The 16395-nt window shown below is 40.0% G+C and overlaps 1 protein-coding gene across 3 annotated transcripts in view; it reads left to right on the forward strand.

The window, feature by feature from the left end:
- The window catches only part of ncor2 (nuclear receptor corepressor 2), a 172203-nt gene that overhangs the window by 119929 nt on the left and 35879 nt on the right, over positions 1-16395 (forward strand). For all 3 annotated transcript variants that reach the window (XM_049486156.1, XM_049486157.1, XM_049486158.1), the window contains exons 18-21: positions 5110-5252; positions 8169-8307; positions 10723-11143; positions 15561-15681. In XM_049486156.1, the coding sequence (XP_049342113.1) occupies positions 5110-5252; positions 8169-8307; positions 10723-11143; positions 15561-15681 (824 nt within the window). The remainder of the gene's footprint in view (positions 1-5109; positions 5253-8168; positions 8308-10722; positions 11144-15560; positions 15682-16395) is intronic.

Below are 16395 nucleotides of genomic sequence, written 5' to 3' on the forward strand. Positions count from 1 at the left end.
CTCTCTCTCTCTCCACTTTCATTCTCTCTACCTCTCTCTACTCACTCATCTCTCCTTTTTTTTTCTCTTCTTTCTTCCTGTCTTGTTCTCATGCTTTCTTCTCAGCTGTCTCACTCTCTACTCCTCACTACTTTTTTCTCTCTTCTCCATCTCTCCTTTCATCTCCTCTTTTTTTCTCCTGTCTTTTTTATTTGTTTTGCTCTTTGTACACTCTTCTTTTTCTCTCATTCTCCATTCACTCGTTCTCCTTTCTGTCTCTATATCTCACTCTACCTCTCGCTACTCTTTCTCTATAATTGTCCCATATCTCTCCATCTTTCCTTCTCTGCTCTCATTTCCTTCTCTCTCTCTTTCTCTCTCTCTCTAAATTTTTTTCTATGTTGCTCCCTCTCTCCTGCTCTGTCTTGCACTCGCTTACTCACTGTCTCTCTTTCCCTGTGCTTTCTCTCTTTCTCTTTATTTCTCTCTTTACCTCTCTCTCTTTACACTTTCAATCTCATTCTCTCTACCTATTTCTACTCATTTCTATTTCTTTCACCTCTCTTCTATTTTTCTTTCTCACTCTTTTCTATTCACATTCTCTCTGCTCTTCCTTGCTCTTGTCTTGCTCTCCTCTCATGCTTTCTTCTCGGCTGTCTACTCCCTAACTACTTTTTGCTGTCTCTTGTTTTCATCTTTCTGTACACTCTCTCCTTCTTTTTCTCTTTCTCTCGTTCTCCATTTTCTCCTTCTGCTTTCTCTCTCTAAAATCTCATTCTACCTCTCTCCGCTTTCTCTATAATAAGATATGTCCCATATCTCTCTCTCCCCTTCTCTGCTCTCTTTTCCTTCTTTCTCAGCCTCCCTCTTTCTCTCTCTCTCTCTCTCTCTCTCAGTTCTTTCCATCTTGCTTCCTCTCTCTTTCTCTTGCTCTGTCTTGCACTGTCTCTCTCTCTCTTAGTCCTTACTGTCTCTCTTTCTCTGTCCTCCTTTTTTTTGTTTTCTATTCTCATTCTGTTTTTTATGCTCGTCTTTCTCTGCTACTCTCTTCTCAGCTGTCTCACTCTCTATTCCTCAATGCTTTTTGCTCTCTCCTCTTTTTCTCTTTTTTTGTCCACTCTTTTTTTTTTCTTTGTTTTGCTCTTTGTACACTCTCTCCTTCTTTTTCTCTCTCTTGTTCTCAGTTTTCTCTTTCTGCTTTCTCTCTCTTTCTAAAATCTCTTTCCACCTCTCTACTGTTTCTATACTTGCCCTATATCTCTCCACCTTCCCTTCCCTTCTCTGCTCTATTTTTCTTCTTTCTCAGCCACCCTCTTTCTCTCTCTCTCTCTCTCTCTATTCTTTTCATCTTGCTCCCTCTCTTTCTCTTGCTCTGTCTTGCGCTCTCTCTCTCTCTCTTAGTCTTTACTGTCTCTCTTTCTCTGTACTCTCTCTCTCTCTCTCTCTCTCTCTCTCTCTCTCTCTCTCTCTGAGGAAAGGTCACATTGAGGAAGAAAAGCAGGTCAGTTTGGAAAAATGTAAAAAGCCCCTGTGCTTTCCCATGGTATCAGTGTCATCCCTCTCACTGTGTGTGTGTGTGTGTGTATGTGTGTGTGTTTATATGCCTTCTGGCTCAGAGCACATTAGACAGAGCAGCAGAGGAAAAAAAGATAGCAGAGATCAAATGAGGGAACGAGAGAGTGAGAGAAATGAAAAGATAAAGAGAGAGCAAGTGACTGGAGAGGGAGAGAGAGAGAGAGAGAGAGAAAAGCTCCGCCTCTCAGCTCCACTCTGTTGTGGAAGTCCAGGCAGGCGGCAGCCATTGAAGATTGAAGAGGAGTGTATGAAGAGCTGCGGCCTTGAGAACAAGAGAGAGACAGTGCGAGAGAGTGGGCTGGAGGTGGAGAGAGAAAGAAAGAGAGGGAGAGAGAGAGAGAGAGCAAGATAGACTGTGCGAGTGTGTTTGGGAAGGGCAGTTACTGTTTAGAGAGTGAGGCAGTTCAACTCAGAAAGAGAGCAGCAGGAGGAGGAGGTGGGGACGGAGAAGTGAAGCTACTTTCCCTCCCTCCCTCTCTCTCTCTCCCTCACCCCTTTTGCTCTCTCTCTCTCTCTCTTGCACTCTCTCCCTCCTTCTCTACCTCCTTCTGTCTCTCTGCACCTCTGTCTCTCTCTCTCGCTTGCTCTCTCGCTCTCTCTTCATCTGTCCGCGTACGGCTCAAGTGCTCCAGCGTGGATTTCCATGGAGATCAGGTGGGCGGATGGCGGGATGAAGATGAAAGAGTGAAACGAGCGAAGGAGCCAAGCCAGCCACAGAGAGAGAGAGAGAGAGAGAGAGAGAGAGAGGGAGCGGTGGAGAGAGGGGCGGTCTACAGGCCTTGGATCTTTTTGTTTTTGTTCCTGTTTCTCCTGCTTGGATTGGATTATATCTGACAGTGCGGGACACTTTGGGAGTTTTCGATCAGAGAGTTTAGCCGCGCAGCTTCGTTCCAGTGAATCTGATTGGATGACAGCATTGTAGCTGAGCCCTGATTGGACGGGCCGAAGGTGAAAGGGCTCAGACCTGTTGTATGTAAAGAAGAATGGTGTTCCAATGCTTGCAGTAGATTGAAACATCAGGTTGAAGAAAATGGATTGAGATTAACTGGAATTAATGGGATTTAATACGACTTCTACTCACATCTGGATCTATCGAGGAGTTAATTTGTGACGGAAGGATCTGTGCTGCTTTCTGAAGAAACTGCTTTTGGGTGGTTTTCATATATAAATATTATGTGTGTGTGAGATTTTGAGTGATAACAGAAACATATGTCCATACGGAAACATAATTAATCTAGTCCTGTTGGGAAAATAGTTCTTATAGACTTTTTTTTTTAATAATTAAGCATTTGGATCTAACTATTGGCACTCTTTTGTTGGAGTAACTGTCTCTACTGTCCTGTCTGGCTTTTGGAGTGTTTGTGAGATTAGGATGTTAAATGCTCTGTTATATATATTTCCCATCACTTTCCTTGGACCCTGTCGGTCGGCCTCAAGAAAATGTTCTGTGACGTAGGCATCTGTTTTTTAATGCTATTTATATTTTAAATAAAGCTATGGCGTGATAATTACAATGTAGCTAAGCAACAAATTAAACTGTTTCTTTAGTTAGAATGTCATAATCACTCAGTTCTGAGGCGCATATGTGAGCTCATCCACTTTTCCACATTGTTCTTAATTATTAGGTCTATGCTTCTTCAGTGTTGCAATGTTAATTGACCTTATTCTAAACAGATTTCGCTCATTTAAATAGCCCAAAAATGTTTTTAAAAAGCTCATTTTTAACTCTCTACTTGTATGTAATATGCCTTTAAGTGGGGCTCGGGCTCATAATGACAGTTTATGGGGCGGGTCGGGCTTGGGCAGAACGTGCACTGCTTAAGGCCAGGTTGTTCAAATTTTTTGGTCCCGATCTAATCTCTGCCTTATCTACAACTCGTAGAACTCATTTCAAAACAGTTATTCCAAAGAACACAGTTAGTGGGAATCACAGGGTATCTCACGATATATCACATCACAATACTTGGTCCACGATAACGATGATATCACAGTACTAAGATTCTGAGTTACTTAATATATATTGCACAATAAATCTTGGCATCTGGGTTACTGAAGAGGATAAAAAATTAATGACAAAGCAAATATCGGGAGTTATGTAATTATTGGTGTCATTGGTTTCACAGAATTTGACAACCAGTTTTCTTCACCGCGGATTTACCCTATTTATTTGATTAGCACTAGCATGTGGAGTAAAGGAGCAATAACTTTAGTAAGTCAGATTGAGGGGCTAGTCTTGGGGAATTTAGAGCGCCTATGTTTCAATAAAAATATTGATATTAGGGCTCCAATGATCTGCCACTATGATCAGGAGACCACAAGTTCGAATCCAATTCATGTAGCTTGCTATCGGCTACCGGAGCCCCGAGAGAGCACAATTGACCTTGCTCTCTGTGGGTGGGTAGATGGCACTCTCTCTCCCCACATTACTCCAAAGGGTGATGTCGATCGGCACGAGGCGTCTGTGAGCTGATGTATCGGAACTGAGTCGCTGCACTTTCTTCCGAGTCCACTGTGATGCTACTCGACAATGCTGCATTTTCATAAGAGGCGATGGCTCTTTGGAGGAGGCATGTTTTAGTCTTCACCCTCCTGGTGTTGGGGCATCACTAGTAATAGGAGGAGTCCTAATGAGTGGTTTGGGTAATTATCTGTGTAAATAACTTACAAAAAAAAAAATATATATATATATATATATAATATATATATATATATAATATATATATATATATATATATATATATATATATATATATATATTAATATTAGACGCCACGTATCGATAATGTATCACAAGTGATAATTGGGATATATCGTGCACACCCTTAATGATAAGAATAAGATCTGACTTTAATCCGATTAAACTATCAAATTTACTCTTGTAACTCAAATGTAAGTTTGAGTTGTACTTCATTCTGCAGATGTAATTTATGCTGTTATTGTCCAGATAATTTTTTACAGCTTTAAACAAAAATATATTTACAGTTACAATCTTCTCTCCCATGCTAAACAGTGCTGCCTGCTGTACTTGCCTACGTTCTTGTGTGAAAACAAACCCAACATAGGAATAGCATAAATGAAGACAACAGGAGATGGTTGGGCATCATCACATATATCTCTACTTCCTGTATCTGTTTTTCAGATTAAAAGCCCTCTCTAGTGTTTTGTAAATACGATATCATAAAAAAGCAGTAGTGGCAGTAGTAATGGACCACTGTTGCAGAATATATATGCGGTAAGCTATATATGTGCACAAACAAAAAAGGAAACACTGAATTAAGCTGAAGACCAAGCTAATGGACTGTAGGCTAGTGAATAATAACAAATAACAAACACACAGTACTGCTGGAGCTAGGCTAGGCTAACGCTAGTGGCTTAAACAAGGCTAAATGTGCACACGCACACAAACACAATTGGACAAGCTTGTGTGAAGATTTGACCCTGTTAGGGCGGTGTTTCCTCCTTGGCAGTATAAAGTGTGCTGTGTGTGAGTTCCTGTGTTTGTATATGTGAGTGACTGTTTGTGTGCATGTGCTGACTCACCATTTGTATCTGCAGGACTCCTCCAGTATGGCCGCAACTGGTCCTCCATTGCCAAGATGGTGGGCTCCAAAACTGTGTCACAGTGCAAGAACTTCTACTTCAACTACAAGAAGAGGCAGAAACTGGACGAGATCCTGCAGCAGCATAAAATGAAATCGGTCTGTGCTTATTTTTTTATGATGTTTATTTATCTTTTGGGGAGGGATTGATTTTTTTTATTTTCTTTCAGTTTCCCTCAGATTAGTATTTTGTTTGTGTGGGTTTTTTGCTTCTCTTTTGCTCCCAATGAGATACAGATATCTGTGTTATATTTTTTACCCCTGTATTTCATGTTTGGAAGCTTGGGAGTCTCTTTGGACATAGCAAACTCAAATTTAGGTCTTGACTTTTTAAAAAGCTGATAATTTGAGTCATCAGGTGTTTTATAGCAAGTTAGCACCTAAAACATGTAGGATAGGAGGATGTTTCCAGGACCAGAGATGAGAAATTATTTTATTACATTACATTACATTTGGCAGACGCTTTTGTCCGAAGCGACTGACAATAGTGAAGTACAAAAGTAATAGAAGTTAAAGGTAAAAAACATCTTTAGATAGAGCCTAAAGGAGAGGAGGTCAAAAGGAGATAATGGGATAGAGGAGTGCAGGAGGGGAAGAAGGAAATGAGGTTAGAAGTAGTTTAAAGTTTGTTAGAGGTGTAGGAGAGTAAGTGCTCTTTGAAGAGCTCTGTCTTCAGGAGATTCTTAAAGATAGCGAGAGATTCTCCTGATCTGGTAGTGGAAGGTAGTTAGTTTGAGGTGTTAGGAGAGTAAGTGCTCTTTGAAGAGCTCTGTCTTCAGGAGTTTCTTAAAGATAGCGAGAGATTCTCCTGATCTGGTAGTGGAGGGTAGTTTGTTCCACCATTGGGGAACTCTGTATGAGAACAGTCTGGATTGCTTTGTGTGAATGTTTGTTTGGCAAAGCGAGGAGACGTTCATTGGAGGAGCGCAGCGGCCGGGAGGTAGCGTAAGCCTTCAGGAGTGAGTGCAGGTAGGAAGGAGCCTGTTCTGTCATCACCTTCTAGGCGATTGTATAAGCTTTGAATTTGATACGAGCATCAACTGGTAGCCAATGGAGCTCAATGAGCAGCGTTTTGTGCCCGTTTTGGCTGGTTGAAGACAAGACGTGCTGCTGCATTCTGGATCATCTGTAGTGGTTTTACTACACATGCCATGAGGCCAATTAGTATGGCATCGTGAATCGTCAGACAAAATTCACTGTCACACAAGGCAACAAATGAATAACAAGTTTACAACAAGAATGTAAGAATATAGATAGCCAAAATATTTCTTGTCTTATTCTTGAACATAAACATAGTTTTATTTATGACCCTCTTGTATGTCTTACCGTATTGGATGTGGATATGCCATGTGATATTAAAAATATTTTTAATAGTGGGTTCGTCCCACTTAACTTGTTTTAACACAGTAAACACGCAGAATACAGTCCAATATACTAATGCTGCTCCAGCAGTGTTAGCCGGGGTAAGCAGCAGGGTACAGGCCAATAATACTCACGTCTGGACAGCCAAAGAGCTAGCGCTTAGTGCGGTTAGCAGCTAATGCTGATACTTCTGCATAACTTCTGGATAAACTTCACTGAACTCCTGTATAACGCTGTACTAAAGCGGAGTGGCTTTACTGCTCTTTACAACCTGACTGTTAAAATTCTTACATAAGCCGCACTGATGCTTTTTGGGAAAATAAAAGGATTTTAAATGCGCTTTATGGTGCGAAAAATACAGTACTCCTCATTAGAGATGGACCAATCAGTGTTTTTGGGGGCGATACCGATCGCAGATCGCTGACTGGTAATTTATGCTGATAGTAAATAAACACAAGAGTGTTACTGACCAAAATAAAAGCTTTTCAGGAGAGATATAAGTTATGTGTACATATTTATAAGACACCAGAACTTTTATATTTATATGTCAATACTGCAGGAATGTGTCCCAACATCAGCCGCCTAACAGCCTGTTTTTCGGATCTCACTTACGGTTAATATAAAGATAATAATACAATATTTTAATAAGAACAAGTGTAGTAATCCATCTCTCCAGTTAGAGCTTAGATTGGTCAAAAAATCCAGCCTGACTCTGCCCGCACTCATAAACTGTCACTGTTTCACTTATCTAACCTGCCTGTACTGGTTTCTGCCCCAATAACCCTTTCAATAACCTCCTCCAATAGCCTTTAATAGTCTTCAGTAGCCTTCAACAGTCTAACCTGGCGTCCGTGTCCACTAAACTCCGTAGCTATAAACGTAGTTATAAAGGTGAGCAGCGCGTTAACTGACCTGTAATGTAATGTGATCTGAGCAGTGACTCCGTTGACCGCTGCTCTAAACTGCTGCTGTTAGCTTTGAGCTAACCCAGCTGCTTGACTCACTGCTTGGGCTGAAAGATGAACTGTAGAGAGCTGTATTATCCAGTTAGTGGGGTTAAAACCTTTATTTTCTACACAAATTTCTACACTTTAGAAACTGTAAAAACGCTCCAGACTGGCTGAGCTGAGCCCTGTAGCTCGTGGCTGTGCTTGTAGCACTGAGTGGGTAGTGAAGACAGCAGGGCTCAGTGGTTGGATGAGGAACTGCAGCTTCTTGTAAGCGAGCAGTTTCACCGGTTTTCACAGCTCTGATTAACTGCTGCTGCTCCTGATTACTCCTGAATCGGATCGGCTAAATCAGAGGAATCAGTGTATCGGTATCGGACGATTTTCAGCGAAAATACGGTATCGACGATCGGCCGATACGGATACACTGCCGATTGATCGTCCCATCTCTACTCCTCATATAACTAGTTTTGACATGATTTCTAGAACAAACTGTTAAAATACAGGAGAATACAGAATGAGCTGTTCAATTAATTTAACTGATTATATATATATTTTTTATTTTGGCTCAATATTCAGAACTGGGTCTCGGCTCTAAATGGTTAAGATTAATGTGTGTAGTTGAATTTAGATACAGTTATACAATTATTGTGTGTCCTTAATAAACACTACATTAAACCCTGTGTTTGTGTGTGTGTTTGTGTAGGAGCAGGAGCGTAAAGCCAGACGAAAAGGTAAAGCTCTGCAGAGTGAAGAGGCCAGTGCTCCTTCTGCTGCTGATGAAGAAGAGATGGAGGGATCTGGAGTCAGCGGCAATGAAGAAGAGGCTCAGGAGGATGGAGAGGGTACACATAGTTCACACACACACTTTCAGTGTATTGCTTGTCAGTGATTTTCTATAATATGTGTGTACGTTATATATCAGATATGTCAGTATAGCCGATGTGTAAGACTGTTATTTCAGTGAATAGGAATCAGGCAACACATCCATTCTTTCTGCGGTGTGGAATTAGGATTTAATAGCAGTATCAATTTTCCTCTGAACAGCTTGAGTATTTCTGAACACAATGCTGTTATTTGTTTCGTGCAGGGACTGTTTCATACAGAGCGTAATAAAACAGTTTCAAGGATGCTGTGGTTTTCTCAGAAACCTCTGAAAGCAGTCAGAAAAATAGTGCTGTGGCTTTAGAACATTACGAGGACAAGCAGTACGAGAGCTGCGTTGTATGAGAACATGGTTTCTAAATTAGTGGTTTTTTTTTCTTTCTTTTTCAAGTTGACCTTAGTGTTAGAATTGTGTTTTCATATGTAATTCACACCTCTTGCTTGACAGTAAAGGGGTGTGGTCTTCATTGCTTTTAAAAGTGCAGTGATATGTGTCCGATGTCGTCCGATGTTTCACAATGAATAAAACAATAGGTGAAGGTTCATTGTTGGCCAGGCACACATTTAACTGGATAAGTCAGTATCAGTCTTTGAGAGGTAATGAAAATAACTAGAAAACACTCCCACAAACCAGCAGGGCTATTGTTAACAAGACATGTATAAAGTACTAAAGATTCAGACTTGAGTAAAAGTACGTGCTCTATCAAAAAAAGTGACATGAGTAGAAGTTGACGTGTTCTTTAAGCTTCACACTTTAACGTTTTTGTATTTCAATTAATTTCAAATATATTTCAAATAATGTATTCTAAAATGTACTACTTGAGTACTGAAAGTAAAAGTACAGTACTGTGTTTTGTAGTAATTGTAGAACGCAGTCGAAAATTTAAATATTATGTTGCAGATAAGGAGCAGAGCAAAATGCAGAACACGAGCAGTAGTGTGTTCTTCTCATAAGATCAGCTTTATTACTTTATTCTCCCAGTGATGAGCAGCTTTATCAAACCTGATGACAGTGCAGAAGCATCTACTAAATGATTTGTAACAGTTTTATGATGGTTAAAAAACAAAACATGAAGTAATAGAAAAAAGATAATACTACAGTAGATACAGCATTTTAACAACAGTACTTAAGTACAGTAGTGAAGTACTTCTACTTCATTACTTCTGCTTCCGCTCTGGTGTGACCCGATCAAATAGTAATGTAGGGAATTGCCAGATCAGCTTTTTCTTGGGTAACACTTTACAATACGGGTACAATAAATAACTACTTGAATACCAAAGAATGTACGAACCCTGTTAATATTTAGTTGAGACAGTCATGAAAAACCTGGAAGAGTCATGGATTTAAAAAAAAGCAATTTCCAGGTCTGGATAAGTTTTGAAAAAATAAAAATGCCCATTTGGAAATGTCATGGAAATTTGGTCTACAAATCTTTGTGTTTTAGTTTATCGATGGAGAAAGTCTGCCTTAAGCTACAAATACATCAGCTCAGAGTTAATGCAGTAATTTAAGCTTAGACAATGGAGCTCTCAGGATCTGACACATTTTATTATGAAAAAATTGTGTTAGATTCATTTTAGGCCTACTATAATCAATTTCAATTATAGGTTTAGTTATTTTTTTTTTATTGCCCATGTCTGCACTGTTTTAAAAATCTTATTGTCATGAAAATTTGCCAAAGGTTTTTGTTTTAATTAAAAATAGTTAAGACATTATTAATAATAAATGGTTTAACTACTGTCTCAATTCATCACTATTAACTTTCTTTAAAGCATTACAATTTTGTAATGATTAATATTGTTGTTACGTGTAGTTGAGGCATTACTTAACCAGTTAATAATGTGTATTACTGATGTAAGTATTGTTATTTGTGACCCTTATTGAAATTTTTTTTTTTTTTTTTAATGCATTATTTTTTTTTTATTCCATGTTTTAGAATGGGTCATTTAGTGCTAGTAATGAAGTAAACAGATTATTCAGCAGTATCACATAGAACCATGTTGGTAAGGTATTAGTTTAGCCTTTGTCAAGCATTACAATACCAAGTTACATTCACAAAAGCCAATTTAAAATTAACTGTGAAAACAGAAGCCTAATATTAACCATGTCCAGAAACAGCGTCATAGTGAACCATCACACTGTGGGGGAGGCAGGTATTTGGGTATTCTCCAGACCCAAAGACAAAAAGGGTAATTTTCTAGTGCAGTCATGCATTTTTCAACAACCAAATGTAGTATCACATTGTGCATTTGTAAAACATCAGTAAACAGTGCTCTTTTTCTCTGATTAGCACCATATGCTTTATGCTGATCATTCACAAGTACAAGTGTTTGCTGGCTCTGTGTTCTAACATTCCACGTTTCCCCGTCTCCAGGAGGCCTTAACAACAGCTCGGACACAGAGAGTCTGCCCTCGCCTCGCTCTTCAGAGGACAGCAAGGTGAAAGAGGAGAATTCCTCCCACTCCAAAACCAAACCCAGCGCCCCTTCATCTTCATCATCATCGTCCTCGGAGAAGGAGCCGTCGGCCCAGGAGCAGGAGGAGAAACCCGTGATCCAGGTGGAGCAGGTGGGTGTGAAGGAGGAGGAGCAGAGCGAGGGAGTAGAAGGAGCAAGGGAGGTGCCGAGCGAGACGGAGGACAAGAAGCCGCCCACGCTGGAGCCGGAAGAAGGGAAGAGAGAAAGCAGGAAGAGGGACAGAGAACACGGAGGGAAGAGTGGAGGACAGGACAGTGACTCCAGTGCCACCTGCAGTGCAGACGAGGCGGAGGATGCTGACGGTGCAGACAAGAACAGGTGTGTGTGTGTCTGTGTGAGGGTGTGTTTTTTTTTTTACCATAGCTAGGTAATTTACTACCACCACTTGCATAGAAGAGATATGTTCAGTTATCAGCTACAGAGTAAAGCTCTATCCAGATGGGATTAGTTTATCAGGGGGACATCTGTGAAAAATATTTCACACTTCTACCTAGTGATAAAGCTCTTGTGTCTGGACTGCCATTGAAAAAAACAGGAGGAACTGAGTTTTTTTTTGGCTTTCTCGGTCACAACATCACGTTCAGTAGCTCCTCTATTTCCACTCGCTGTTGTGTTTACATGGATCCCCATGGAAACGCACACCCAGTAAGTGTAATTACTGTGGCTGGCAGTGGAGAAATAGCTATTTTATTAAATGCGAGGTGACGAAACTCAGAGATGTGGATCCGAACAGGACTAAAATTACCAAAGGAATTTCTTCAACTGCCTAGCAACCACTTAGCAACATCTTAGCAACCTCCTGGAATATGTTAACAACTGCCTAGCAAAAGCTTAGCAAGGACTTTAGAAGCTATAGCAACTGCTGCCAAAACACTTCAGTTTAATCAAAACTGGCAATCTAAGCTTACTGTAAATTAGGGGTGTACTATACCGTATCGTTCACGATAATACCGGTATAATTTTTAAAACGGTACAAAAAAATAAATATCGCGATATTAGCGGTATTCTGCGTTGTTTACGTATGTACGTCATACAGTTACGCGTGTGGCGTACGTTCATTACGTGGGGCGTTTGGACACAGCAACAAGTATGTCAGAAAGCGGCTCTGCTGTGGAGAAGCCCGTTCGGAATAGGAGAGCCAGTTAAGTAGTGTGGCAGTGATTTGGTGACAAAATATCTGATACACACTGTAATATGTAAGGTATGTCCGAAGCGCATAATATCAAAACAGAAACACCCAGTTCAGTACGAGGAAAGCCAAAAAATTCGCGGAGTGACTGCAGTGGCCAGTGTGAGCAGACAAGTCTACGCTGATTCAGCACAACATCGCCACAGCTTTGGAAATATACACTCCCTATGACAGAAAGAGCAAACGCTGGAAATAAATTACTGAATTATCGCATTTTGTTTAGCTATAGGATATGATTTGTTTAGGATATGATGCCAATTTAAACTGTTGAGAAGAAAGGCTTTACCAAACGCAGCCAAACACAAAGGTACCGAGCAAGTAATGAAAAATAGTGGACATATTACTTCAGCGATGTGAAATTCGTAATCCTACCGTTTCTAAAAACTGCAGAGTCATCGCTGTGCGGTTAGATATATTGTTAAACAATAATGTGCGCTTCTGTTTCCTTCACGTTTGAACTTTAGAGTCCTTATTTCAGTCAGAAACTCGCGTTTAAGTTTAATCCACTGTCTGAGTTTCTCCGTGGCTCTGCGGCTATCAACGCTTGAGCTTGTAAACAATGTTTTGAATCACGGATCATTGACTTGTGAATAGATTCACTCAGTGAGTCGACTCCTCACTCAACCCAAAGCGTCTGAAAATCAAACAGATCACATGATAATTCCCTATATCCGTGGAGTTAAATGTTCAAAATTTCTTGCATATATATATATATATATATATATATATATATATATATATATATTTGTCATCTGTATGTTTAGTTTATATTTGTTCTTCTGTTGACTTTGAAGCTTTAGAATATTTTAGTATAATTTGTTGCAGGTAAAATTTTAAATCATGCAAATTTTTTTTAAGGAGTTTGTGATATTTGTTACATTAGAGTCTTGAAAAGGCAAAAAAAAGTAATATTTAAGTGTGAAATGCATTTATACTAAATAAAGCTTAGACATAATTTTTTTTTCTGCAATACTGTTTTCTTGAAATTAATAAAATATCTTTGTTATATCGTCAAAAATATCGTTATCGCGATATTTCCCTGAAATATCGTGATATTATTTTAGGGCCATATCGCCCACCCCTACTGTAAATAAAGAAAAAAGCTTAACTCACCCAAACTGTTTTTAATAGAACAAGCTTAGCAACACCTTAGCAACCACCTGGAAAACATTAGCATCTGCCTTGCAACCACTTAGCAACACCTTAGCAACCACCTGGAATACATTAGCAACTACCTAACAACAGCTTAGCACCGACTTTAGAAATGAAAGCAACTGCCGCCAAAAACACTTCAGTTTAATCAAAACTGGAAATCTAAGCTTACTGTAAATAAAGGAAAAAGCTTTACTCACCCAAACTGTTTTAATAGAACAATCTTATAGATTATTAATCCAAGGCTCATCAGGACAACAAAGTATTTGCAGCTACTGGACATCAGCGTGACTCGTGAGCCGAGGTAGGCGAGGCCATGAACTCACCTGTTGAAATAGACACCTAACATCTCTCTGATCAACTCGTATTTCTGAGGATATTCTTTTACTAGCTACTGAGTTTGAGGAACAGCATCATATACAACTCAGAGAGTACCTGTAGTATTTCATAAAGAACAAGAAAAAGTAGATTTTAGTGGAAGGAGACTTTTAAATGAGTAGACTGGACCTGGATGTTCGTGTTTGGTGGGTGGGGGGTTGGGGGGTTTGTGTTGGAGGGAGTAAATGGTGAGTTTGGTCAGTTAGTGGAGTGTATATAGGGCTGAACGATTTTGGAAAATAATCTAATTGCAATTTTTTATCTATAAATTGCGATTGCGATTTAAAATGCGATTTTTTTTGTCTTCTCAAGTATTTTTCAACAACAGAAGCATTAAATCAATCTGTTTAATAATAAACAATGTCAGGTTTATTTAAAGCACAGATAACAATAAAGCAAAAAAATCTATGCTTTTCCTTTTTACCATTTGTTTTTTTTATAGAAAAATAAATACATAAATATATTTTCCTTTTCACCATTTTTTTTTAATTAGGAAAAACTATAGATTGTTAACTTACTTTAACTTACTGCTCTCCAGCTAGTAACATCATGAAAAATTTAAGTGCAAAAAACATAAAGAGAATCTGCTTTAACCAACTCGTTATTTTCTGTATTTGAAGATGCAGCACTGGTCGTTGGCATTTTAGCCTTGCAAATACCACACGAGGCTTTGTGGTGTTTTTTTAAATGCTGAAAAAGGTTTGTAGTGTTACCTCGCCTCGTAGCAACAGTAGCAAGGCACGTTTAGCACAGTACCTGACCAGAGTTCGTTTTAACCGGACCAAATAGTGCTGGTGTGAAAACGCCCTAAAGTGCGCTGTGTTGACTTCACTTCTCCACCTCCCTGCCGCGAGATTATCGCAAATGCATTTAATCGTTCAGCCCTAAGTGTATAGTGGTGAACTGAGCTGATCGCTGGCGGGTTGTTGATTTATCCAGCTAAGCTCTATTTTTTCCATGACAGCAGACAGTGTGTAAATTGGCAGCAGCCGAGAAAACATTAGCCTGACTTCCAGCCAACCAAAACAGTCAGAAAAAGAGAGAGAAAGAGAGAGAGAGAGAGTGTGTGTGTTTGTGTGTGGGTGTGTGGTTGTATTGCAAATCCAGAGCATGGATTTTATGCTTTTTTTTTAAGGAATGTCAGGAATTTTCGTGACACAAGGAGAAAACCGAGCTCCTAGTGAGATGATCAGTGTTGGGAGTTTGTTTACAAAAAGTGTGAATAGCACAGAGTTGCTCTGACCGTATTAAGAATAGTCTTCTTCCTCTTCTCCTCTTTCTCATCTCCTCCTCTCTTCTGATTTCTTATTTCTTTGATTTGGTTCTATTTTTGTCTTGTCTCTTTTCCTGTGTTCTATTTCTGACTCATCTCTTGGCTTCTTCTTCTTTTTTTCCCTCTTATTCTGTTCTTGTCTCCTTGGTACTCTTCTTGTCTCTGAGTTTTTCTATTCTTTTTCTATTCTTGTCTCGTCTTTTGCATCTTCTCGTATCTTTGTGTCTTGTCTTGATTTGTTTTACTTACATCTCTCTTCCTGTCTCATCCCATTGTCTTGTCTTCATAGTTTTTGGTTTTCTTGTTATTTCTTTTCTACTTGCTTCTCTTATTTATTTTGCTTCTCTTCTATTCTTGTCTCTTTGTTTCTCATCTCTTGCATCTCTTTTCTTTACATCTTTCTATGTTTCCTTTTTAATTATTGGCTGATTCCTCTGATTATCTTGTGTTTTTTGCTCTTTACACCGTTTCAGTTTCTTTTTCTTCTGGCTCTGGCCTCTCCTTCCTTCTATTCTGTTTTGTATTTTCTCATGAACTCTTTTTTTCTTCTTTGTTGCAATTCTATTATCTTGGTTTGTATCCTTGTATCTTTTATCTCGTTGGCAAGTTTCGTATCTTCATGCATTTTCTTTTCTTTTTTGTTTCTTGTGTCCTGTTGGTTTTTTACATCTCTCTTGTTTTCATGTTCTTTGATTTGTTCTCAACTTGTTTCTAACCCTCTGTTCTTCTTGCTTTCTACTCAGAATGATGTCTCCCAGGCCCAGTCTGCTGAGTTACGCCCATGATGGTGTGATCTCTTCTGCACTGCAGAAACCACTGGACCTCAAGCAGCTCAAACAGAGAGCAGCTGCCATACCTCCAATAGTGAGTGTTTACACACACACACACACACACACACACCAGCACCACTGTCACTGACCGTTACTCAATTGTTCAGAGGTCTCAAACAGTGGAATGATCTACTGGGTTCCAGAAGAACGTGTAGACCCTCCAGTATGAAAGCAGGAGTCGTGTGTTTGAACAGTGTGTGTGTGCTGGATCACACACTGCTGTGCTATCTGATCCCTGCACTGGATTAGCTGCTCCAGCCAGCCTCTGTTGCTATGGATAATAAGACTGTGGTTAATCTCTTAGACATCAGAGAGGGCCTGCGCTTCTCTGTCTCTCCACACAGCACACAGCTGTTAGATAACACAGAGAGAGAGAGAGAGAGAGAGAGAGAGAGAGGGGCAGAGAAAGGAAGAGGGGCAGAGAGGGACACTGAGGCAGAGAGAGAAGGAGAGAGGAAGAGAAGGACAGAGAGAGAGATGGAGAGGGGCAGGGAGAGACACAGGGACAAGGAGGCAGGGAGAGAGGGAAAAAGAGATGGAGAGGCAGAGAGAGACAGAGGGAGAGAGAGACAGAGGGAGAGAGAGACTGAGGAAGTGAGAGATGGGCAGAGAAAGAAAGAGGGGCAGAGAGGGACACTGGGACACTGAGGCAGAGAGAGAGGAAGAGAGGGACAGAGAAAGAGATGGAGAGGGGCAGAGAGAGAGAGACACAGGGACACGGGGGCGGAGAGAGGGACAGCGTGGGATA

The sequence above is a fragment of the Astyanax mexicanus genome, chromosome 12, assembly GCF_023375975.1.
Source record: "Astyanax mexicanus isolate ESR-SI-001 chromosome 12, AstMex3_surface, whole genome shotgun sequence".
NCBI classification, from domain to species: Eukaryota; Metazoa; Chordata; class Actinopteri; order Characiformes; family Acestrorhamphidae; genus Astyanax; species Astyanax mexicanus.